The 26,849-nt window shown below is 44.9% G+C and overlaps 1 protein-coding gene across 5 annotated transcripts; it reads left to right on the forward strand.

Annotated features, from left to right (window-relative positions):
• Positions 1–1,233: 1,233 nt before the first annotated feature.
• fam131ab (family with sequence similarity 131 member Ab) lies at positions 1,234–26,601 on the forward strand. 5 transcript variants are annotated; one of them, XM_084352161.1, is made up of 6 exons: positions 1,234–1,760; positions 5,817–5,956; positions 11,850–11,943; positions 12,071–12,253; positions 19,645–19,776; positions 21,724–26,601. In XM_084352161.1, exons 3-6 carry the CDS (start codon positions 11,874–11,876, stop codon positions 22,368–22,370), a joined length of 1,032 nt encoding a protein of 343 aa, XP_084208287.1. In that variant the 5' UTR covers positions 1,234–1,760; positions 5,817–5,956; positions 11,850–11,873; the 3' UTR covers positions 22,371–26,601. The 5 variants fall into 5 exon arrangements, with proteins under 5 accessions (XP_084208287.1, XP_084208286.1, XP_084208285.1 ...); XM_084352158.1 differs by lacking the exon at positions 1,234–1,760 and adding an exon at positions 1,786–1,886; XM_084352160.1 differs by lacking the exon at positions 5,817–5,956.
• Positions 26,602–26,849: the final 248 nt, after the last annotated feature.

The raw sequence follows: 26,849 nt of genomic DNA on the forward strand, positions 1-26,849 counted from the left end.
CTGGGGACCATTTGTGGAAATATTATGACTGATAAGACACTAAAGTCAGCGCAATGCACCGGCGTCTGTCTTCCAGAGACGTGCAGAGGGAAATCTAGACCTAAGGGCGTGTGTTTGCTGAGTGGTGTGTGGTTAATCTTTTCCTTTCTTTAAATGAGTGCCACACATTGCACCTCGCTGTGCTAATGATCCAGTTCAGTAAGATAACAGTATTGTGCACGGGTAAATGTGAGGAATACGATTCGTAGTCTTGAAATATAACCAAGCCCCAACTGGGCACCCAGTGGCCGTTACATCATCCTGTTTCGGGGGATGAATTGAAAATGCCCATCAGAGGAGCCCGGATGTTTCCTCCGCTAATAGATAATAGAAGTAGTGGAGGAGTGGGTCGTCAGCTCTGCGGGTCTATGTTTAGAGTCCTGGTGGGCGTTAAAAGAGACGGAGGAACAGATGAGATACTTGAGCGGCGACCTGCCTGGAGAGAAGAGCAGGTCGCTTACAAACAGGCCACAATTAGGCCTCACAATAGACCCTTCTTGTTTTTTATTCACGCCCTCTACCAGTGCTGTGTTGGGTAACTTTGGTTGAACACGCATGAACAGGGAATGTCACAGCTTATTTTTAGCAGCCCACATTTGGACGCATGGACTTAAGAGGTCGTAGTGAGCCCGCAGCTAGGCCACTACACAGTGTGGGAGTGTGAAACGGGGTCTTGCCGTCCCGAAACGTGTCAGACTGCGTGTGAAAAATGTCACTTTCCTCGCAATGCTGCTATAATTGCATCACTGCACAACACCATGCGTAAAAGACGCCTGCGGGCATGTATAGGTGCAACGTGACCTTTTCTCCCTCGGACTGTTAGATTGTTCTCGACAGCAAAAAAAATAAATAAATGAATTCATATCTCACCTTCTGCAAAAGTGTCTTTGGATGCCTTGTTATTATTTTTTTTTCTCTGCATCACCAACTCTGCAGTTTTCCCTTCCGGACCTGTTGAAACATGCAGGATGTTCCTCATTTATCATCATGTCAGCTGATACACAGATGAGGAGAAATGCAATCCTTCGTTGACAACTTGCATCTCTTATGCGCGCACCGCTAACTCCTCCCTTTCTCCCTGTGTGACATGTAAGGTGACACCGGCCAATCACATCTCGTCCCGCTTCTACCTAGCACGGGAAAACAGGAGAAGGAGGCGGAAACTCGCGTGGGCTGTATATAAGCGGTTAAGCGTGGGATTTTTGGATCAGTGTCACCCTCCAGTGAGCTACTACCTGACCGGGCGAAGGCGAGAGCACACGCAGAGCGCACAGAGCGCACAGGCACCGGGGTTCCGTGCTGGTGCGTGGCGTGGGCTTGACCCGCAGTAAACCGAGAGGGGGGAACCCCCAGCGTCTGCAGCCGCCGAGCCGGGAGAGAAACCCATGCTGCCGCCGCCTCACAGAGCGCTGTCCGTCCTCTGTGGTGCTGAACCGCAGGACCCGACCCTTCAACCGGTGACGTAGAGCTGAGGCTCACCCAAGAGACTCCAAAACTGAAAGCTGCTAAAATATAAACAACAAAGCTGAACAGACATTGTGCATGTGTATGGATCTGAAGCAAACCCAAAAACAAAACAGAAGAAAACACGGAGCAGAAGTGATGGCTGGACTTCCCCCCGCCCTCGGCGTCACTCCGGCGGTGTGAGCACAGCAGCGCGTACCGGAACCCAGCGGAGCCTCCGTAGATGAGGAGAGTGACAGAGGCTTTCGATCAGTGAGGTACGCTCTGCGTCTCTTACACAAGGAAATTAGGGAAAGGAAAAAAAAAAATTGATAGCTTGCTCTCCTAAGAGGCTCTACATGCAGCTGCGAGTATGGGCTGTATCAGCTCCAAAGCGCCAGTTGGTAAGAGTTGTTTTAAATCTGCTCTCATCACTGCACGCCGGAGGGGAGCCTGAAATATTTTCGCATTTGTTTTTTGTTTTTTTGCTGCAGCCTTTCGCGGGTGCAGCGGCTGGGAGTGAATCTGGGGGCTTGTAGTGCACAGCATGCTGTGCCGGAGATGCGAGACATATGATAGCGCTGCTGAGTCATATGCATATGAATAAGGAGCCTTACGCGTCGCAGAACAACGCGTTTTTTAGATAACGGGGGATTTGTTAAATGTCAGTCTGTTAGAGGTTAAATGGTGTGTGTGCGTGTGCGTGCGCGCGCGCGCGCAGGGGTGCATTTTTAGTTGGGGTTGGTGGGGAAGAGCTTGAGAGGCTGGCATCTTGCAGCCTAAACATCGCGATGCTACGAGAGTTGCAAGAAAGCTTTTTTGGCGAGGCACGCCAGTCAGAGGCAGAGAAGACAGAGGTGCTCTTGACACCATTGAGGGATGCGCTGTTATTAAACAGCTCGTATATTGGTGACGAGGAGACCCGACCGGACACGATGGTTCTGACCGCGCTGACCCAGTTTAGTTGCAAGGTAGGACACCTTTTTTTTTTTTTTGCTCGTATCCTTGCGCATGCGACCGACGGAAGTCTTCAGGTGTACAACTCGTTATTTCGAAGAATTTGGGGGATTCACTTCTTCCTGGTGTTAGAGTAAAATACGCGGATTAGTTCGCAGTCGCAACGGACTCCGTCGGTGCTTACAGGCGCGCACATGCAGCAATACATCATCATGCTCGTTGCCAAGAAACAAGCTCCCTGTTGCCAGCATCTATGTGCTCTCATGCTTGTTTACACCTTTGCCGTACGTGTCTCCCCGCCGCTCCGCTGGCGGCTACATGTCGCCGAGGGCCCCCGTCCTCTATGTGCTACCCCGACCTCTGACGCGTGTCTCCCCCAGATCTCCCCACACCGTGTTATTTATTTGACCGGGTCTCCTCTGTAGCCCCCCCTCCATAAATCAAAAACGTGCCCCACATCCATCCGTCTCCATCTCTCACGCACAAACAGACACGGTGCGCTCGCTGATGTAACTGTTACAGCCTTTCAAACTGTGATCTATCCGTCATATCCGCGCGTACAGATCCCCCCTCTCCGACTCTAATTGGTTATGTAATGTGTCGCTTCAGTCACTTGATGATTATGGCGCCTTGCGCCTGTCTCCTTGTCGCGGAGTGCGTAAGGACATGCCCTAGACTCATAAATCCCACGTAAAGCTACCGTGCGTGCACATTTATCAAGAGTGCAATATACAGTAGGTCAATGGCAGCCACCTGTTTGACTCTGGCGTTCAGCCTGTATACGTGTGTGACATCACACTGCTGCCGCTGGTCTTGACCTAATTGTGTTGATTCGCTCCTAAGTCTCCGAGAGAGCCCGACAGATACCAGAGAGAGAGAGAGAGAGAGAGAGAGAGAGAGAGAGAGAGAGAGAGATGCACGGCCGAGGTCTCCCTATCTGCAGTTTCCACGACAACGGGAACTACAGAGAGAGAAGGAGTGTTTGTGTGAGTGAGAGAGATCTGAGTCAAAATAAATAAATATCTACGAGAAGAGAAATATATCAAAATAAAATGAAGAAAGACTGAAAGTCTCATTGGATTTGAGGGGAGAGGACACACTTTTTTTTCTGGGAGCTGCAGCTCCGTTCCAGAACAGATCACAGACAGGGGGAAGGAGATCAATTAAGATAAAAAGACGTCGAACAAATGGACAGATCCGCCACAGATGGAGGAGGACCGCGGGGCCTCACATGGACGCCGCCACAAGTTTCGGTCCGGTCCTCCAAGCGAGGAGGACAAACCTCCGAGTTCGATCGCGCCCGCTGTGGTCACGTGCGCCTCGTGTTTCTGAGCTCAATCGAATCAATTTATTCCCTCAGATGTGTTTATTCCGTTCTGATCCGCAGCCTGCAGCCATGTCATTTGAACTGCATCCATCGGTCTCGCTCACGGTCGCTGCATCGCAGACTTGAATGCAGAACCTTTATGTTGTCGTTTAAAATCTGTAAGGCTGATGCGTGTCGCGGTAAAGGGCAGTGAAGCCGCCCAACAAAGCCCTCAACACAGGCTGGAGGTCCGTGCGAAATGTGAGCATTTTTCTGACAATTAGTCGCTGACGTGTCACCGTGAATCCCCTCCGGGTTAGCGGGGCTGCCGCAGCCCACACCGGTCTCGGATGACTGTCACATTCTGGACATCAGTCTGATACACAACACGTGCGCATCTTTCACTCCTCTCAACAATACTTTCATTGAGCAAGGTGGCCTAGATTCAGCGACACAATGCACCCCGGGCATCCGATCTCATCACACCCAATTAAACGGCACATATTGAATTCTGCTGGTGGGCAACTTGAGCTCGGCGTGCTAAACGGCAGGTCTTTGACCTGGGGGTGAGTGATCGGTCTTGATATTGGACTCAATATTTGAGATGGGTGCTGGCGACTAATCGAGCGAGTCGCTCTTTTCACAGACAGTAACTGGAAACGCCTCCCTGCAGCGGAGGGCCGGAAAGAGGAGCCAGGCACTGACATTTAGAGGCCCACCTCTTAATCTCGTTTTGCAAAACTGATTTGAAGAGTGGCGAGCACGCGCAGGACTGCACGTGTGTGTGTGTGGAGGGAGAGAGAGAGAGAGAGAGAGAGAGAGAGAGAGAGAGAGAGAGAGCGCCTCGGCATGTGGCGCAGGGGAGCTGTCCGGGTGCTGAAAATCAACAGGAGCAGGTCTGTAAGCGCCTCATGGTCCACGAGCCTGTCAGGTCATGACGAGGGCAGCTGGTAGAAAGGTTAAACTCTTGTAGTCCACCGAGCAGTCCTACATCTGTAGGCTGGTGTGTGACGTCTGCAGCCAGGAGGCTGCTTGGTGACATTTGCGCTCCGTGTAGCGCCGCTCGTCCCGCAGCGTGCCTCTGCTCTGTTGTTGATGACGTGGCCTGTTCACGTCTGAGAATGTGCATTAAAACATCAGGGCGGTAAAAATGTCATAATGCCATCACGGGCATGTCCCTTATTCTCTGCTTTTTACGTGTCCCACTGCTTCGCTCCCTCCGACGACGCGCAACCGACTTCATAAAATATCAGAGGCTTGGGCTGCTGCCAGGGGCCTGACCTGCATGACATGGCATGGCTTTAAAGTGCATGGAAGTACCCTCCCCCCTCACACACATACCCCCCCACCCAACGCTATCTCACTACAAGTAGTCTCTGCGGAGTACGCTGCAACAAAGGCTCCTGTGAACGCTGAGCTCAACATTCAGACTTGTACCATACATAATGAAAAGAAGGCTGTGTGAATAAAAACACTTTGTGAAAGTGCGTGGTACAAGCCTGGAGACGCCTTTAAAGTCCTACAACACAAGAGCAATTTAACATTAAATCTTCAAACAACATTGAACTATTTTCGGAGTTCTCTATTCATATTTAACACGAGCCTCTGCTTCACGGTTGCCTTCAAAACCCTCTTTATTTGTATTCGCAGCCCGTGTGTCCTGACAGGACAGGAACTGGCTGGTACGTTTACACTTTGGGACATTGTCTATTTAAGCAGGTGTTTGGATGTGGCTTTCCTTTCGGCAGAACTGCAGTGAGATACGGCAACATCACATCCCCTTATATGGTCATCGCCCCTCAGTGGATGCCCGTGGAGGCATGGGTTGGCATGGCGACTGCAACTTTGACCATAAAGCAACACGTTAAGGATTATCTCAATCCTTAAAGCTCATAGTCGGTCATTCTCGCCCCACTAATTCAAACAGATATTATGAACAATGACGCTTTATTTATAAGCGTTGTTGTCATAATATTCATTTGACTTATGTTATTTGGAGTGCGGGGCTTCTGTGAGTTTTACGACTTGTTCAGCTGCTGTAATCTTCACGTGGCTCTCTCCCTCCTGACAGTGGCGGTCGACGGTTCGTTGCGCGTGGACTGGAGCGCGGCAAGCTCCCTGTCTGACCTCGCGCTTTTGGGGAGCACGCGGACCTGCTTGGCGCGCAGACTGATTCTGACTGCACCTTTGGGCGCACTGGACTTCAGCCAGGTGCCCTTAACAATCTCTTTTTTTTCAATGATTTGTCCAGTTTGTTTCCTATAGCTCCACAAACACCCCGTGCACTGTCCCCCTCCTCGAGGGCTCATATATGATATCCCTCAGTGATTTATAGTGGATAGTGACCATTCAGGTGAAGGTAATGACGCATTACATTTAGTGGAAGCATGCAGGTGCCGTTTAAGAGAGCAGGCCCACTCATGTAGAGGGGACATTTTTGCATTAAATTAAACGTGGGCTAAAAGCTTTTACAGACTCACTTCACTTCCAAGAACCCAGCACTCCATAGACATTTGTATTTAACCACACAACAAGCTATGGGAGGTTTTGTACACTTCACCTGATTCAAGCCAGGCTACCCCAACCTAGTGTATCATGACCTAGTGAGGCACCAACCAGATACACCTAATCAAAGATGGCAGTCTCTCAGTAATTGGCCACATGAAGCAGATAATTATTATCTAAACCCTTCCCGGTTTAATAATTACCTCATTAATCACGTCATCCATATCTTTAATATGTGTTCTTTCTCCGTTTTAGTTTTCATTAATGTTAACCAGTTGCCTTCTAATTATTTGCAAGTCATTGGGCCTGATTAGCGATTCATTTGAGATTTCAAAAAGGAATGTCAGCGACACAGAGTGTGACGCTTCTCGCCTCTGGACAAAATATATCACAAAATGTCCGCTTAACAGATTACTGTTCAGCGGCTACGGTGATTGCACAGTTGGACCATGTGTGCATGGCTGAGGTGCTGCATTTCTAATGGCTCCCTTGAATGTTTGTTTGAGCTTCGAAAGACCAGAGAAAAGCTTTATCTCTGTCCACTGGTTGCACCGGTGTTTCTGACCACTTAATTGTGGGGTTTCATATGACAAACACAGGTCAGGCCCTTTGATGTAGCGATGAATAAGATAAGATATTAAGTTAGAAAAGAAGGGGTTTGGAGGACACTTTGTAAGGGTGGTGGCTCCATAAGGAAATGGGTTCTGCTGCAGTAAAATCTATTTAGTGCTACATTTAATAACCTACTGTATTTGTCCAGAAATGCTGGACCTTAAGGCAAACTACAGCCTGGGCTTTTTAAACCAAGGATGTGGAACTAAAGTTCGTCGGATGCTTAGAATTGGTTCAGAGATGATGATGATGAGGATGATTAATGAGGATGATGAATCCACCTTGCCTCTTTTATCCATCGGTGCGCACCATCTGGGTGTGAATGGGATGTGTCGCAGTGAGCCAGCCAGGCGACGATTAGCAGCGCCTAAGTGATCCATTATGAAATGCAGCCTCTCTCTCTTCATGGGCTGGTCTGTTATTGAATACTGGGTACTGTGCGAGACAGGTTGGCTAGGGTGATGATCTAATCACATCCCTTCTACAGAGGAGGGACTGTCTAATGCTTTACACTTCAGGGAAGACACATGTTAGCTATATCTGGTCAGATTTTGTGCGAGGAAATAATTCAAGTCATTAAAGTCAAGTAAGTTAATTTGTTTGAATGGATATATGGCATTTTTCCCCTTATATTTCACGCTACATAAGGGCTTACATTTGGCTATGAGGATGCAGAGGCCTCCTCTCTGCAGCGTCTACAGTAAATGAGAGGAGCGTTGCACGTGCCGGAGTCTTTCATGTGGCTGTCGTGGCGGCCGATTGGCGTTCAGAGTGTGTGACATCAGTGAATCGGGCGCGCAGGTACACTAGGAGGAATTGTTCCATGGTGACCAGTTGCCATAGAAATGTTCCCATTGTGGAAAAAGTTGAGAGGTTGAGCGAGAGAGAAATAAAAGGGAGAGAGAGAGAGAGAGGCGACGCACGTTCAGGCAGAGACGTGGCAAAGCAGAGACGAAGGATGCTCAGGTTATTTTCCACCAGGGAAGCAAATATCACGGCAGTGCGTTCCACCGAAGCCATTAATGACTTCTCATGTAATTTTGTATAATGACTACCACGTGTGTGTGTGTGTGATTGAGGGATTGGGCTTCTGAGCAAAAATAAACGGAAGCAACAGGCTGAACCATTGTGTTTTTTGCAGTTGACATTTAAGAATAACAACAATAAGAAAAAGGTATTTGACTCAATCAGCCGGTACAACGGCACAAATCAGATTTCTGCTGATATAACTTCATATCTAATTTTTTATATTATTTGCCCCAAAAATAGAGCAATCAATATGAATCTCTTGGAAACTTGTGGCAATGTGTGATGGCTGTACCTCCACAAAAAGGGTTTGCTGAACGTCTAATATTTGTTTTTCAGGCTTAATCGTACCATAGATGTTACTGATATAACTAAGCCTGCAAGTTATTAAAGAATCCGTCTACACATGTATTACAGCGTACACAAACATTCTACAATGTGTTTCTGACATAGGTTTGCAGAGAGACAGTACTACCACAGCTAAACTAACATCGTTTCACAAGTTTAACTGCTGGACACAAGATGTCTCCTATTTCACTGTACAGTACGTTCTCAGTGTACTGTATGTGTCCTGGAGGCTTCAAGTTCAAAATTCAAATTCCAGATTCCATCCAAAAATCTTTATGATGTCACAAATGATGCTCATGGTCCTGCCTCTTGAAAGACGACATTGAATGAGCACAGAGAAAATGTACACTTTGAGCAATGAATGTGAAAATGAACTTAGTGTAAAATTCTGTTCACTCTCCACATTGAAGCTCAACATTCAATTGTAGGAACAAGAAAAATAACACATTTTTGACTGGAGGGGACTTTAACATAAACATTTTGAAAATGTATTTCAACAAATCATGATCCTAAAATCATTGAGGTGTGCTTTTGTGTGTGTGTGTGTGTTTGTGTGTGTGTGTGTGTGTGTGTGTGTGTGTGTGTGTGTGTATTTGTGTGTGTGCATGCGTGTGTGCAGGTGACGCAGGTAGGGAGACAGTGAGGTCAGTTTCGTGTCAGCCTGCACTCTGCCTGTTCTCGGATCCTTACATTCAGCTTGTGTCGAAGAATCTGCCATGCTTTCTCTCTGGGACGAATTCAGCTCGGTCTTTGGTCCGTATTTTAGATTTTTTTGTGTAAATGTGCATATGTATGCGCTGCACGTCGTTGGAGCGTGTGATGGAAAAGGATGCGGCGCAGCAGTCTAATTGAAGCGCTCGGTCTGCTCTGAGTGCTGCTCATGTCTTCCTCTGTGTTCGCTCTGTTGTTCAGTAGGGCAGTGGGGGAGCGGAGGGGGGAGGGGAGCAGAGCCGGCGGTTAACTGTTAACTGGAGCTGTGTGGCAAGGTGACGTTCAAGCGTACGGCTGGACCCAATTTTCTAAAAGCTGACACTGATATGTAATGCTTGAACTAGACCGTTAAGTGCCTCCAAAATGACTAGTTGTCTTTCTAAACAGTATTCTTGTCTCTGAAACAGCGTTCACATCATCCTGGGATACACCTCGGGGAAAAACAGTAATAAAATCAACTTTAGGGTCATTAGGCAGGGCCAGACAGGAGTGTCTGAGTTGGATATCCCTGAAGATGTATAAAATCCTCCACCCCACACTGAAACGATTACTCTGGGCGATGATTTGAAAACAAATCAAACATGTCCAGCTGTGTGTGGACAACGTTTACTGTCCAAACATCCGTCTGATTTTTCATTTAAAGACCAACACAATGTATCTTTCTAACCCTCCTCGGGGGTATATGTCACATTATCTCCAGATTATCCTCCCTCTGATCTGTGAGCTGCTCTGTGGCACAAGAGGATTATCACGCCTCGCAGCAGCCGCTGATACCATCACAAGCTCGGGATCCCCCTTAGCTCTTACAGGGCCTTTGTGATGGAGAATTTTTGTTGTTTGTTATTCGGCTAGAATTTGGTTGCTATTAAGTGGAATTGACAGGACAAGGTCAGGGTGATGCTTCCTGGATGCTTCACCATGCTGCCTGGTGTTTTTTTAATTTGCTGCAAATCAGAAGTGTTCTGTGTTGAGTGTTGACTCATTAATGAATGGAGGGGAAAAAAGATTGAACTTCTAAATAACCCAAAATGTTTATTATATTTACGAGTGGTGCAGTTGTCTAAGTCAAGTAACTCAGCGTTGTTTCTCTCAATGAAACTTGAGCTCCAGTGAGCTGCGGTCAGTCGCCACAGAGCTGGAATCAAGCTGCACTTGTTGAGATACACTGAGCCTGCCTAAAACCGTTATCAAGCTGCTCAGTCAGCCAGGTGTGTTGACCCATACCGAGGAACAACATGATAGCGTCAGCTCGGCATGTGGCCTTTGCTGTTGACGTGCCCGCTACCCACGTGAGTACAGGTAGGGCTATAAAAAGAGTTAGCAGACAAAAGAAATTGTCAACACCCGATACTCCCTCTGTGGTTTGACTTTACAGAGCAGACAGATTTGATGACGGGGAGGAGGGGGTTCATCTTTTGTCTACTGTCTGGTTCTGTTAACCTCACTGCGGGTAGTTACCTATCTAACCGTCTGGAAACAGAGCTTTTCTAGTTTCCTTTCACAAGGTTTTTCCATGCAATTACTTGCATATTCCTAAAAGCCACATGTGGCACCTCTGGAGAGGTCCATGGAGGCATTGACTGCATGTTATGTACAAATATACAATAGCCAATGTAGAAGCAGAGATATACTTCTTTATATCACTGCTCATCTAAAGCCATAGATACAGCAAAAACACTCTGAGTTATAGCATGAGAACAAACTATTAGTCCTAGTTTGCTCATTAGGATAATTTAACAAGCCACTTCAATTCATGTGGCTACAACTATCAAGCAGTATCATTTTCTTGGTGTTGCATCTACTTGTGTTTCTACTCTTGTACGAGAAGTAATACGCAAACCAGACGCGAACACAGCAACCATCAGTTGTACAGATGTTAGGTCTTAATCGTTTAAGGGATAGTTCAGCTTTTTAGGAACATTAAACTGGCTGTAATCTCTGCTGGATGCCTGGCAACTTCTCGGTGACAAGAAGTCTCCAGGAGGTCACTCCACCCAGCAAAGCAATAGTCTGGCACATGTTGTAATCCCACGTCATTTTGACACTCTCATTTTTGGCAGATTAAACAAACAAAATAAAACATGTTATTGTTTTCATGTAACTCAAATGATAAAAGTGAGAGTAATTGTATTTCCCAAAATACTGAACGATTACTTTGATGATCTACACAGCATGCTTAACTTAGATCATTTAATCCTGTGAGGAGAAGCAGCGTGCAGTGCCGGCAGGAAGCAGGGCATTGTGCTGCTGTGAACCCTACCAGCAGCAAGACGTATTTTAGCCAGTCCCACCGTTTACAGCAGTACAATGCTCTGCTTCCTGCTGGCGCTACGTGCTGCTTCTCCACACAGGCGGACAGCTGACGGTCATCTACCGCAGGTGCAACACACTGACGAGGGATAAGTGCCTCATACAAACCCCACGTCAAAATACCCAAACTATCCCTTTAAAAATTCAATCAGTCGGTCAATCATTGGGACAGTACAGCAATGTTTTGGGTCGATTATAGCAGTGTACCTAAAAGGAGCTGTATTGCTAATATGCACTCTTAAATATTTATTCTATTTATCACAAGACAAAGCATCATTGCAATACTGACATATTTTCCTCATATCGTGCTGGCCTAGTGCCCATGTGTGGTTGTTGGCATACAGCTTGTGACTCATTAAAATCGTAGTTTGCTGTGTAAAGAGAGAACCTTCACTTTCTAAGGCCTTGAAGTACACTGAAGTTGTTGAAGTAGTGTGAACGCAGGAGTCTCTCCTCCATGAAAAGACAACACTGGGTTTTCCTGTGAGTCATAGCAGGCTGTATTGAAAGGCTGGTTCACATTTATGCTGAGCTGAGCTTCTGCACAGGTTTTTCCCTTGAGTCACACCTTTTTTTTTTCTCGTCCTTTCAGGTGAATGTTGATGACACCGTTGAAATGTTACCAAAATCAAGAAGAGCTCTGACCATTCAAGAGATTGCTGCGTTAGCGCGATCCTCTCTGCATGGTGAGTACGACATTAAACACATGAAAGTTAATGAATACAGCTGATGTTCAACATTTGTACATACTGTAAAAGCATGCTGGCTCATGAAAACAAAACTGTAGCATAACCCCTGTGTTTGTCTGTGTAGGTATTTCCCAGGTAGTGAAGGACCATGTGACGAAGCCTACAGCAATGGCTCAGGGCAGAGTGGCCCATCTGATTGAGTGGAAAGGCTGGTGTAAGCCTATCGACACTCCAGCAGCTCTGGAGTCAGACTTCAACTCATACTCTGACCTCACTGAGGGAGAACAGGAGGCACGCTTCGCTGCCGGTAAGGCTTAAGTTGTTTGTTTGTGCTACTTGTTTATGACATAAATGTTAGAGGAACAGTCACCCTGCTTTGCTAAACTCAAAGTTCAAGCTGAAAGGGAGTGTTTGAAGGCCATAGGTCACCGACAACGAATTCACTGAAGAGATGACTCACATCCCGGAGGCAATAGAATTTATGAAGATATGCAATATATTGATGAAAGATCACACATTCAGTAAAAAAGAGGAAAGCCTAAAACTTTGACTAGAAAACAGCTGTAAAATTCACATGTATTTTAATCAGATATAAATGTTTCAGCTAATTGGATTAATAAATTCAATGTTAAGTGTCAAATTGAATGCAAAGCTGAGTGTATAATGTGTACAACGTGTATAGATTAAAGAACTTTAATTAATGCCCGATTACATTAAATGAATACAGACTATACATAAACCTTATGTGTTTCTGAATTATAGTTTAGTTAAGGAGAACTTCCACATTAAAACAATGTGTTTTTCAAGTGTTTATTTTTCAAGTATTATACATTAAAGTAATGCATTTAAAATGCGTTATTCTGTCTCCTGTGATTAACTACACATCTAATTATTTTATTCATTCACATGGACTCAACATGATAGAAGAGCTTTGCGATCAGATCATTTACAGCTTTGGAAATAGTTTTCAACTGATATCAAAAAGATAATTATGCTGGTTGGTTGCAGGCAGAAATATACTTTCTTACCCATTTTAAACCGACTGTTAGCGTGCACTTGGATATCTTATCACTTTGGACATCTCGGAAGAAAGACTTCCAAACTGTATGTGTGGGCATTGTATGGATGGCTGAATGTTATTTAATTGTAAGGAATATTTATGCATGTTTTTGTATCTTATTTGTTTAATGTTTTCAATTATTAACTGTTAAGCACATTAAGCTTACCTGCGTGGTAGTGCAATGTATAAATTAACGCACTGCAATTGGACAACATCTGAAGGTTGTCTGAGTCACACTATGATTGAGAAAGGTGTGAATGCAGTCTGTACAGTGTGACCTCATTTACCACGGCCCTCCTACAGTGATCGTCGGCATCCACGGATGTGTTTTAAACTGGTGCACAATGCCAAACTGAGTGAATACACACAACAAATTACTTTACACTCCTCTGTGGCTTCAGTCGTAGTCTGATCGCCAGCTTTTATGCTTGGCCACCGGATCGTGACGTCAAGCTGCTTTTCTCCAAAAGTTGAGTCAGCTTCAACATTTCCGCTGCAGCTGGCTGTGTTTTTTTTTTTTGTAAAACCATCTGCGGTCAAAATGGACTACCCTCTACCCTAACCCTTAAAAATGAATGGGAAAACCTTAGCAATTAGCTCCGTCCATTCTACGTCACCACATAAAGGCACAGCGATAATTGCCAGCTATAACAGCAAACAGGGGATCCTGCTCTCTGCGCATTCAAAAACGCCTTATAGCAGCTTAAAGGCCTTATATGGCCATAACACATCACCACAACCTCCCCAGTTTGATTTTGGCCAGGGACCTCAACTGCATGTCTTACCATTCTCTGTCGCTTTCTTTGTCTTCACTGTCAAATGATCTCTTAAAGACAGAAAATGCTAAAAATTATCAGAAAAATAAAGATGAAAACTGAAGCATCAGAGACTGAGATATCTTGACCTTTACTTCCTGGGATGTTTCATGCTTCTTAAAACACTGGATCCTACACTACTCATCATGCAACTCCATGGCATCTTTAACACTACAGCAGTTTGTAAGTGCTTCCTGTTATCTGTCTGTTGTCTTCAAGCCTCACGCTGAGATAATGACATCATCAGGTTTTTTTGACAAAGCTTCCTCACAGCCACAGAACTGTCCCTTTAAGAGGAAAAAACTGCCCAACTAGTTGTAAGTTTACCTGACTACATGTCTTCCTGCTGTGTCATGATGCACGTCGAGCCCTCTTGGTAAAGTCCATACAGAGTTATCACTCCGTTTTGAATGTTGAGGTCCAACATTATCTTGGAATCAAGATAAAGAGAGCACCTATTAGTTCCAGGTGTGAATGCAAACACCTGGAACACTGCAAACAACACTGTTGACACCAGGTGTAAGTGTGATGTTTGACTCTGCAGCTCCTGTATGCGCCCACAGTCGTTACCCTTAACTCGTCTCCTCCACATGTACAGATGGTTCGTTCCTGACAGAGCGCCGCTCACCCGCAGCTTTCCTGTCTCCTCTATCTTTTTACTCACTCACCCCGTCTTTTTCCCCTCCATTCATTACCCCCTTCCTCCTATTCACACTGTCCCCTCTTTTAATGTTCCTCTCTGCCCTCTGTCTTTGTCTCTTCTTCTTCTCTGTCTTTTTCACCCCATCCCTCCCGCCTGCTCCCCCTCCATTCTCTCGCTCGCTCCCTGCAATGCAGACTCTCAAGGTTAATTTGCACAGTAAGGTTTTGCTCCTGGCTAGTGCCACCGTGACTGAGCGATTTTTCTCCGTTCCTCCTCTGTTCCCTTTCTTTTTTCTTTTCCCTTTTATATCTTACTATTTACATAACTTCTCATCTCATGCCCCCATCTTTCTGATCCATGATATGATGACGATGATGATTCAAACGTGCTGACTATTATAAAGTCAAAAGCATCTAAAAAAGTTCCTTTTTTCACATCAGTCATTTCATAGATTCTGTTAACCATTTTACCAGCTCTATAGGTGATGTTTTCAGAGCTGGCCACAGAAACATTTTGTAATCCTTACATTTATTTATTTATTAATTATTGATTTAATACTTAATTGTGAGCTGACGAGCAGTGGGGTGGGTTGGGGAGTCCTTACTATACATTATACTTCTCCTTGTCTCTTAGGCTTACATCATCAGTTTGTGTCCGTTCCATCAGGGAGCTGCCAGTTGTGCTGACTCCTTTTATTTTTGTCAACTCTCTCCTTGTAGCCCGGTGAGAGTGTTAGAAAGGGTGACTGGACACACTGCGTGAATGTCAGCACACGCGTTAGTACACAAAGTGAGCATGTCCCAATGTGTGAAGTGAGTGTTTGGTGTGTTTTAGTGTGTATGTAAGCAAGTTATAGTAGAGCACAACAGTGTGTGTGGGGGGGTGTGTGTGTGTAGGACGCATACTGAAAACTAGAATGCAGGTGGGGTTGTCCCATTGATAGACTGACTTCAGCTAACACACACATTCCTTCAAGTTAATCCTGCAGTGTCTCTCCGTAGAGCGTGAAAGTGGCTGCCAACACAGAGAGGCTTATGTCACTGTGTGTATGTGTGTGAAAGAAGGAGACGGAGTGTGAGTGAGAGAATATGTTGCAACTACGTGTGTGTGTGTGTGTGTGTGTGTGTGTGTGTGTGTGTTTGTGTGTGTTTGTGTGTGTATTAGAGTGGCAGTAGTCCAGTTTCTGGTGCACTGTAGTGGAGCAGGGGGAGGTGTGTGTGTGTGTGTGTGTGTGTGTGTGTGTGTGTGTGTGTGTGTGTGTGTGTGTGTGTGTGTGTTTGTGTGTGTGGCCTGACCAGTCCTGCTCACCAGGTTTACTCGATCCCAGCAACAAACAAGCCTGGTGGAAAATCTAAATCGGGAAAATTGGCATGAGGTGTTGGAAAAAATATCTTTGGTCTTGACAAACGGCCGCACAATCTGACAATGGAGGTGGTGCTGGTGAACTAAGACAAAGACTCAATGTCAGATTGTGTCAGTTTTTCGTAATTTAGATTTTTTATTAACAATGAATCCCATTACCATATGCAATGTGAAAAGAGTCGCTTGCAGTGTTGAATCCACAGAGAATTATCACTCGTCTCTGCAGTTTCCCTCAGCTCTGTGGAGCGTTTAATATATTTTCAGTGCGCTGCTTTGTTTTTACAGCCAGCAGCTTTACTGTTGGTTCACTCAGTGATCATCAACCCATTCTTCTGTGAAAAAGCTTTGATAAATCCGCTGGACACTACCTGCCGAATAGTGTCGAGGAATGCTTTGAAAGCATAGCTTTGCAATCTACCAATTACTTTAAACTGGAAGAAGACCAAAAACAGTTAATGCAGCATTACTTTAAAAAATGAAGATGGTGTTTTATTTAAGTGTCCCTGAGCCCAAGTTCTAATATACCTTATAAAATCACGTGTTTCACAATGTAGTGAACCTCACCCAATCCTTGCTTGTGAATGACTGAGCCTTTTGAGGATGCTTCTTTCAAACCCAATCATGAAGCTATCACCTGTTACCAATAAACCCGTTTACCTGTGGAATGTTCGAAACCGGTCTCTTTGGAGCATTCCACAACTTTCTCAGTCTTTTGCTGCCCCTGTCCAAACTTGTTTGAAACATATTGCTGGCATCAAATTCAGAATAAGAAGTTATTTTCAAAAATCAATGAAGTTGATCAGGTAAAACATTTAATATATTGTCTTTGTACTGTTTTCAATTGAGTTTGTACATATGTCTTATTCATCTGCAGGAGTTACTGTTTGCCTTCTAACCAACTGAATATTTATGAGGGAAATGTAAAAGTTGACAAGTGTGAAACTGCAAAGCACTGCAGCACATACAGCTTGCTCTAGTATATCCAAACTGTATCATACTGTATCAGATAAAAGAAGTCGCAGTGTAATTGCAGCAAGAGTGTGTGAGAGAGAAATGAAGTCACAGTGGACACATTTTTGCAATGTTCATGCAGATGTAGTCTTGTGTGTGTCTATCTGTAGACGTACGTCTTTATCCCTTTTTTGCATGGTATGTGGGTCAGTGACATGAAAAAGTTGTATGCAGGTAAGAGCTCTCTTTCTTCCGATGTTAAAGGAATTAAAAAAGTCTTTCAAAGGAGAACAAAAGAGCAGCTGCATTTGCCAGAGTATGTGTCGGTGTTTGTGAGGAGAGTTCAGGGCCCAGCTACAGTGGAAGATGAATGAGAGCATCGATCTCTCTCTGTGGGAGACAGCGCATGAATACTGAGCATTGACCACAGAGAGTCACAGAGAGAGACATGAAGAGAAGGAGACCGAGGAGAGATAGGAATCAAAATGAGAAGCGAGGGACAAGGCTGAACGATTGCACGGTGATAGAAAAAGGAATGGCAGGAACGAGGAGAGTCAGGTGAGTCGATAGAGCATTTCATTGAGAGAGACGATTGGAAGAAAGGCGTGACATAAAGGAGACAGTGAGTGAACAGAGAGGAATACAAAATGGATGGAACGAGAGGAAGAGGACGAGGCTGAGCAGAGAGATGAAGAGAAAAAAAGAGAGAGGGAGTCTTATTCTCTGATTGGCCAGCTCCTGATGATGATTGGAGGCGATTGGTCACTTGGACCTTGTGGCTGACTGGTCCTGGCACATGCTGAGTCACCTCACACACACACACACACAGACACACTCAGAATGCACATGAAGTGTATGTTTGGTTACTTACAAAATATGGTGATTAAGTAGTGGAGGTTATCATTAATGGGCAAATAACCACTGCAGAAGTACAGCCACCGATGACTTTAAAGCAACATTATGTAACTTTTTTTACCTTGAAATAACAGCCTGTCTTGTAATATGCTGAAAGTTGTCTCTGTCTCAGCCACGCTGCGCCCCCATCACTTGTTTCTGCACTAAGTAACTTCAGTGAGAGGGTAGGATCACAGCGTTACACACGTTTACTTCAACATACAAGCTTTCAACACATAACATTGTTAGGATGTAATGAGTTTTGTTTGTAGTTAGCACCTACATTAGGTCTAACAAATTGTTACAGACCTGGGATTTGTATTTTTTCTACAGTGGTCGTGCACAAAATGACAATTTCTACATAATGTAGCTTTAAGTATAACTATGCTAAAAGTTCATTACAACGTACACCAGGTTTTTATTTACATCAGTCCCGTACAGCTCTGCAATACATCTGATTAGGGCTGGTGCAACGTGTCGACGTAATCAACGTTATTGAAAAGCAAAACACCGCAGGTTGGTGCAACAATGTGGGAGTCACTCCTGTTATATTAATCGAGTAATTAAAAAAATAATAGATTAATCGATGAATCGAAAAAATAAACAATAGATTAATGGATAAAAAGGTCATTGTTAGGTGCAGCCCTACATCTGATATATCTTTGTGAAGCATGTCACGAGGAGTTTTGTGTGATTTGTTATATTTGTTATTGAAGTTTTTATATATACTTATACTATATACTAAAAATGTCAAAATGTAAAGACAAAAACATTAATTGGTAAATGAAATTTGTGTTAAAAAGACATCTAATAGAAGCGGACTGGTAAGTTTAATGTGGATGAATTATTGCTGTGCAAATGTGCATTATGCTGAATTTATCATGTAAGTCATTATAATACAAGTGATTCCACCCTGATCATCGACCACGCTCACACGACCGCCATTTTCTTCTGATGTCACACTCAGGGTGGGAAGATTAAATGTTCTACTATTGTGTTCCAGGTTACAAGTCATATAAATGTAGGGAATCTGACCTTCTTACCGCTTCCTGCCGATTAGCAACTGACAAGACTTCGGCCCAGGTCCCTCGCTTTGTTCACTATCCATTATCTTTTCAGTTGCTCATCAATCAGGAAGTGGTGAAATAATAATGATTTGTCAGATTCCCTGCGTTTATACAACTTCTAACCTGGAACACAGTAACAGCACATTTGAGCTTCCCACCTTAAGTGTGGAAGCAATTAATAATTGATTACATATATGTCGATATTTTTGAATTTTTCCACTTACTGTATTTTGCAAAAAATCCCAGCTTGGGTCCACTGTCTTATTGTATACACACCGATAAGCCACAACAATAAAAACACTGACGTGTGAAGTGAATAAAATCGATCATCTCGTTACAATCAATAATAGCAGCTTCAACATCATTTTGATGGTACAGTACAGGTCGTACACCCTAAGTGTGACTTCAGAGGAAAATGGCCGCCATGTGAATATAGTCTATTGTTTTCAGTAGCGACCAGCTCTTTGTGTTCATGCTGGCCATGACTTGAATACTGGCTTGTTTGGTGCACAAACTCGCTGTGATGTTATATCATATGAAAATGTCACTACTGTTTACGTTCTCCTGGCATTTCCAGTTACATACAGATGCTGTCAGTGCTTTGATGGGATCCTCTTTGTGTGTCTTCCATCTTACTGCTTCCTTTTCACTGGCAGGAATGCAACCCCCATTACAACACTAAAACCTCACTGACAGCCATCTTAAGTGCTCCAGCCATATGTCTGCTGAAGAACATTGATTGTAATGGGAACACTGTCTCTGTTCAGTTTAATACCACAGCATGCACTTTTTTCCCCTAGCACAGACCTACCAATCCGACATGGACACACAATGGCCTGCCATGTATGTGCATGTGTACATGTGAAGCTTATCTGTGTATGTATATATGTGTGTGTGTGTGTGCAGGTGTGGCAGAGCAGTTCGCCATAGCCGAGGCTAAGCTGAGGGCCTGGTCCTCTGTGGACGGCGACGAGTCAAACGATGACTCATATGATGAAGACTTTCTGCCTGCCAATGAGCCCGCCACACAGAGCACAGGTACGAACACACCCACCCACCCACACACACACACACACACACACACACATACACACACCTGTTCATCACAATAGCCTCAGTGAAGTTAAATTACATTTATTTCCTTCATATTGTCCCCTTCCTTCCTAATACCCTCTGCCTCATCCATCTCTCTCTCTTTCTCCCTCTCGCTCACTTCCTCTCTCTCTCTCTCTGTATCTTTCATTGTCCCAGTGCCCTAGTTTTCATCCCCTCCCAACATTTTTTTTTTTGTTCCTCAGCGCAATTTGATATCCCCTCCTGCAAGTTTAATATCATTTCCTTTCCTGCCGAGACAGTGTCTGAGTGAGGGTGGTGTGTGAGCGGGTTATAAATACACAGAGTGTGTTTGACCAGGGCTCTGTGTATGTCGAGGTGGGTGCGTGTATACCAGAGCTTTCATCTTGATTACACTGAACCACCAATAACCTGTACTGCAGCTAATAACATTCAGCTCAGTGTTGCTCCTCTATCTTCTTATATTCATCTATGGCTTCTTGCCTTCTGGTAAAGGCCATTTAGTAAATGGAGCTTCACACGTACAAACCTGTAAATGACACTTTCACTCTCCAAAAATGAGGATGATAATTCGTTTGTCATTAATGTCTAATTCATTACATATATCTTGATATTTTTGCATTTTTCCAAATTCTACTTTGGGTACAATGTCATATTGTATACACACCAATAAGCCACAACATTAAAAACACTAACGTGTGAAATTAATAAAATTGATCATCTCGCTACAATCGAATTTGCTGGGAAACCTTGGGTCCTTGCATTCATATAAATGCTACTTTACATGTTCTACCCACCGAAACACTGTTGCAGACCAAGGACACTCCTCATGGCAACTGCACTCCCCAATTTAATAGAAATATGGCAATGAATGGAAGGAAAATAAAATAAATCACAACCCTGTATTATAGGGGTTTGAAAATATACCAGCAGTGGAAAACTATGAGATAAAGAGAGCAATTAATAACAATTAGAAAACCAGAAATATACATATCATATACGATCAGCCACAACATTAAAACCACTGACAGCTGAAGTGAATACCATCGATCATTTCATTACAATGCAATGTGCAGCTGGGGAAACCTTGGGTCCTGGTATTCATAGGAAGGCCACACGAATTACCACCCCCTACATCGTTGCATACCTTCTTACTGCAACAGCAATGGCTGTTGGCAGTGGCCCCTCCAGGAGGACAATGCACCCTGCCGCATCACAAAAAATTCCCAGTAATGGCTGGAGGAACATAACAAAGAGCACAAGGTGTCAACAAGGCCTCCAAATTCCCCAGATCCCAATCCAATCGAGCATCCGTGGGACATGCCGGAATGATTCCAATCTATGGATCCCCACGGTGAATAAGTCATGGATCTGGCCACATGACCTTTGGGGGTGTCCTGTGGTGTCTGGTGTCTGGGGCCCGGGCCATGGCGGCCATGTTTCCGTAACATTCTTCAGGCCATTCCTGAGCAGTTTTGCGGTGTGACAGGGAGCATTGTCCTGCTGGAGGGGCATACTGCCATTGGGGAGTACAGTTGACATGCATACTTGGTTTGCGTTGGTATTTGATTGGTTGGTGCATGTCAAGAGGCATCTACATGAATGCCAGGACCCAAGGTTTCCCAGCTGCACATTGCATTGTAACAAAATGATCAATGTTATTCACTTCACCTGTCAGTGGTTTTAATGTTGTGGCTGATCGGTGTATATTTCTAGTTTTCTAATTGTTATTCATTGCTCTCTTTTATTTTCATAGTTTTAGTATTTGGCATATTGCAGGATTCTTTTCTCCCTACCTTTTGCTGGTGCATTGCTACATTTCTTTTCACCTTTCATCATTTTCTGCTGTATTTCCTGCTCATATTTGATACTTCCTTCAAGGCTTCTTACAGTCTGTGTTGTTCCCTCTAGATGTGCCATCGTATCCTCCATACTTGAAGGACCTGATCCACAGCCAGCTTTGCCAGCACTTGGGCCTGCGAGGGCCCTGTTGCGAGGTTGGTGGAGGAGGTGGAGAGGGAGGTGGCAGTGGAGAGCCCTCCCCCACGGCAGGCTCTCCAGACACCCTGTGCTCCAGCCTCTGCAGCCTGGACGAGCACCACCCGCTGCTACGCGACCTGGGCGGCCACCGCGGCAGCCACACCCACAGCAACGCTGCAGAGCTTGCCGCCAAGATCCTGTCAGCGCTGCAGGGAGGGGAGGAGCTGCTGGCCCGGCTGCAGAGGGCGGGGCAGAGCGGGCCTGGTGGGGGGGACTGCGGCTTCCACAGCCTGGGCGGGGGAGGGCGGGGCATCAGGCCCTGCGGGGGTCAGGACTCTCCTTGCTACTCCATGTCTTACTCTGAGACATACTTGTCACCAGGTGAGGATGATGACACCCCGTGCAAGGACTATGAGAGCACAGTGTGCCAGGTGGAGGCGGAGGGCAACGGAGTGGAGTACCCACCCGACTACGATCCACGCAGGAGGGTCTCCGACGTAGCCTCCTCTGGGGTTGTGTCCCTCGATGAGGAGGATGAAGAGGAGGAGGAGAGGGCAGGCGATCCAAACAACCAATGACTCCTCTCCTCTAACATCAGTGTTTGATTCCTCCGCGCTCTTTGGAGGGATCTCTTTTTTGCAACAAATTCCCCACTCCTCCATGGCGTCTGAAAAGTTCGAACCCACACGCATGTTGATTTTTTTTTGACTGAAACATCCGTCTTTGCCTTACTTGCAGCATTTCAACTCCTACTCTCCACCTCGTAACTGCTTTTGTCCCCATTCGATGTACCGACTCTATTTTCTTTTAAGGCGTCCAAACAATCTTTTATATCAGTGTGAAAACAGGAGAGCTGGACGTGGCAGTGACTTACTCGTGGGTATGACGCTCACAGTTTCCGGCTCCGTCCCCACCTGCAAGGAGACTCCAAAAACTGGACGCCACCAACAGGCAGACAGAATGACTGAGTTCAAAACTCTGACTTATCTTTGCATGTGTTTTGCAAGTGCTGAAATTGATGGGCTGACCCGGTCTTGAGCACGGTTTGTAATCTCAGCTGTTCTGTATAACCCCCCGTTGACCCACCTCCCCCAGCGTCGCCCATGGGAGGGAGGGTTGACACTGCATCCTGGGACCTGCCCTTATCCCCTCCCCCCCCCTCCTCCCCCCCCTGCCCCTCCTTTGCAAGAGACAAAATAGCATCCTTTTGGGCATGGCTTGCTGAGTATGCCAAACTATTTAATCCTGTCACTACCAATTATGAGCAAATGCTGGAATGTCTTTAAAGTGACAGGACATAGTATGTATTTTAAAATAACAAAGTTTAAAAAAAGATTTGTCACAAATTATATGACAGAAATGATATGCTTTTATTGTACTAGTTTTCTATCACTCAGACATGTTGTTGTTCACATTATTCCAAACATCATTATGATGGACATAATGCCATAATGATCTACTATAGCTACTGGATATTTTTGGGGTTCTGTGGATTCCTGCATGGAAGACACGAGAACTTTGGTTGTCTTAAAAAATACACAGCAGCAGCGATGACAACAAACACTGACAGAATGTTCCTGAAGTGACCCTTCGGCGATAGGCGTTCAGCAGGAAGTGGCGCAGGTGGAGAAGACAGAAGTTTTCTCTGTGAAGCGACGAGTTGCATCGGAGATTTTCTATATTTTTGTATGCGTTGTCATGCTTTGATCTCTTTGCCTATGCGGCGTGCCAGTGTATGTGGTTTTTTGCACGAAGCTAACGTGGCTGTAGATTTCTCCTTTTTTTTCGTTATCACTGTGTGATATAGTTTAATGGGAAAAAACAATACAATGTGAACAAAAAAGTTTTTATTTTTATTTCAAAAGAGGATACTGTGATACGGTTTGTTATTGCCATATGTCATGATCCTCATGAAGAGCTATTGTTTTTGTCTGTTTCCCAGAATGCTCTTCTTTCTTTCCTGTCATACTGACTCCTGAAAAGCTTTGCCTTTTATTCTCTACTTTCCCTTCTTTTCTATGAGGTTTGCAAAGTGGCATGTTTATGTGACACATGCGGAAACTCCCATCTCCATGATGTGAGGAGCCCTGTTGAGGTTCTCCCAGAGGGACTGTCATTCATACAACTCAGGAAATCCCATTGGACCAGAGCATCAATGCATCCCACCCGCGTGCATAACACTACTCGTCTCTCATCTTCCGTGTGTGTGTGTGTGTGTGTGTGTGTGTGTTCTGTGTGTGCTTGTGTGGGTGCATTTTGGAGTGTTTGTGAGAGAGAAATCCTGGTGTGCGTAGTTATTTTCTACAAATAATTAAAGCACAGATTCAGTCCCCACATCCTTCTTTACTGTTTGACTGTTTAGATAAGCCTCAATGTGCGAGTCCGTATGGTTGCCATTTTGTGTAAATACGTGTGTGTGTGTGTGGCTGTAATGTAAGATGTCAGCAAGCTTCAAGCTTGCACTGTATATCCATTCCAAAACCCCTCCAATGCAGCGATTCCCTTTAAAGCAGTGTCTGGTGTAGCTGAGCTCTTGTTGGAGGTTGAACTTCTACTGGTGCTGGGGACAACATCTGGAAATTATTTTGAAAATACATAAGGGATGGTGTTGATAAATCATCCCACTTCTAAACTACATGAAAAAAAAAGGCGTCCCAGTCAGGAGAGTTGGAAAAGACAGCGACAACTCAGGAGGAACCATTGAGCTGTGCCTTTCATTCATCACCTTTGACCTCCCAAGTTGTACCATCATCACATCCTCCATGCTGTCACTCAGGCCAAAGCTTGGCTTCCTTCCCCTTCTTCTTCCTTCCTAAATGAGCGAGTGCAGATTTATTCAGATCAGTTGGACAGCGGCACCAAATATCCTTGTTGCATCTACTGAGTGTATTCTCCCGCTATAGCTGGAGGCAACATCAGGCCGATTGTCCTTTTGGTTGACATTAAAAGGCGCGCGATGCTGGCGAGGCGAGGTTGTGCTTTTGTCCTGGCACGGTGATGAGAGCACAGCCCCCCACCCCCCGACATCACCACTTCCTCTATTTGTTAGTCTGCCCACCACAGTACATTTGCTGTCTGTCTCTCTGAGTGTCCCTGTCCTCTCCCCGGGCAGTGTCTGTGTGTGAGATGGTGTGAGTGTGTGTGTGACAGAAGACGAGGCACCTTGGTGTGATGTGTTTTTTCATTCACCCAGCGGTCTTGTTCTGTGTTTTTATGTTTATACTTCTGAGGTCCGTGACTGCATTAATTCATCCAGTCTTAACTTTTACCCTAATCTATTCTTAACCCTAAACCCCTTGTAGAAGTGGCACTTTCTATTCTTTCTATCCTTGTGAGGACATTTTGTCCTCATAAGAATAGAGAGGGAAGAATTCCTGCTGACACACACACAGACAGCCTGATGAATGTCTCCCCTCTCCATCCTTCTGTCTCCGTCCTGTCATTTCCTGCCCCCTCTCCTCCCACCCCTCTTTGTCTCTGTCCTTTCCTCTTTGCCTCCTCTCTTTATTTCCCTCCATCCATCCCCACAGGGGGGCTCATTACATAACCGAGAGGACATCTGAGTGCTACCTTTGCCGACAGGCAATTAGCCCGCGATTATGAAACCGCCTGACGAACAGGAGATGTGTATCTCCTCCTGTCTTTCTTTTTTTTCCGCCCTTGCGTCTTTTTCCCCTTCACTCCATGTGCGCCCTCCCTTTCCCTCATTCTCCCTGCTCCCCACCGCCACAAGCTTTTTTTTAAAGTAACATCTTTTTAGGTTAGCTGTCCCAGAAATCTTGCGGTTTGCAGAAAGCAACAGATGATGAGGAGAAGTGTTTCTCGCTCACCTCTGTACAGAAGTGATGAATATTTCGAGCCTAATAACAGACGAACACCCTGCTGTTCTTCAGTCAGACAGATGTCTTTAGAGTGAAACATGTTTCTTTGGGTGTGAGTGTGTGTCTCTGGGCAGCGTGTTTTAGTTTGTTGCTTCAGGCAAGTGCTGACATTGGATACCTATCAGAGAGAAGCGCTCCAGATTCTGTGTGTGTGTTTGTGTGTGTGTGTGATAGTGGCGGGAGAACCCAGCGCTATAAAAAGACATCAAAACATCTGTTGGGCAGTGTCAAGCCAGGAGGGCGAATGAAAATTCAGTTGGTGCTGGTGCCCTCGTCACCCTAAAGCCTACTTACCATTTTAAAACAAAGCTGAAGGGCCTTGGGACCGTTTTCACCAGCACCGACCCCCAGTGGTGATTATTAGGACAAAACCTGCAAACACAACTGAGAGTGTGAACACTGCTGAAGGAACTGACTACAAAGAGTATAATTTTCACAGAGAGAGATGGTCTGTTTTTAACCCACATTAGCCTTTACCGTCTTAATTAAAACGTCCCACAATCCTCGAGGGGGTCGGGTGCATACAGTGACACACACATAAAACGAGCAGAGGCTTATAATAGTTCAGAGAGCAAAGCAAAGCCATACAACTCTCCCAACAGAGAACAAAGACACCACGAACTAACAGGGTATAAGGAAAATAGATGACCCAAAATGAATGTACCATCCCGTCCACATCGTAAGTGGGTTGCATATCACCATTTGCATCGGTCGAACACACACTCAACCCTCTCCTCCCTCTGAGATCTCAATCCTGTCTTTCTTTTTTCTTCTTCTTTTTCCTTTTTAATCCTTTTCTTCTTCCTCTTTTAGCTGAATGTAATTATTTGATTATTGCCACCTTGGATTTGAAAAATGAATCTTTGTGTGCTGCATCTGATATTATTTCAAATTAATAAAATATTGTTATTGTTCTTTGCAAAAAATACGAATCAGGTGTGATGTGGTTATTCTTTATGTAACATATACACTGAGTTAAAGATTAATGGGAGGAGAACACCTCTCGCTGATTAATCCACCATTAATCTCGCTGGATCCCATGTCGTGTTTTATGGATATGATTAGATAATGAACTGCATTCAGCTCTTTCAACACCATTCACTACCAGACATCCACTGTGAAACACACATCATAAAGCCTGCTGCAATTAGCTCCCTGACATGACGACATCATTAT

The sequence above is a fragment of the Pagrus pagrus genome, assembly GCF_965226575.1.
Source record: "Pagrus pagrus genome assembly, chromosome: 4".
Classification (NCBI taxonomy): domain Eukaryota; kingdom Metazoa; phylum Chordata; class Actinopteri; order Spariformes; family Sparidae; genus Pagrus; species Pagrus pagrus.

Excerpts from the sequence above, each read along its gene's own strand:
- fam131ab (XM_084352157.1), top strand. The coding sequence starts at position 2,274 with ATGCTACGAGAGTTGCAAGAAAGCTTTTTTGGCGAGGCACGCCAGTCA. Across the intron at positions 2,454-11,849 it reads TGACCCAGTTTAGTTGCAAG|GTGAATGTTGATGACACCGT; the intron begins GTAGGACACCTT and ends TCGTCCTTTCAG. Across the intron at positions 11,944-12,070 it reads AGCGCGATCCTCTCTGCATG|GTATTTCCCAGGTAGTGAAG; the intron begins GTGAGTACGACA and ends TTGTCTGTGTAG.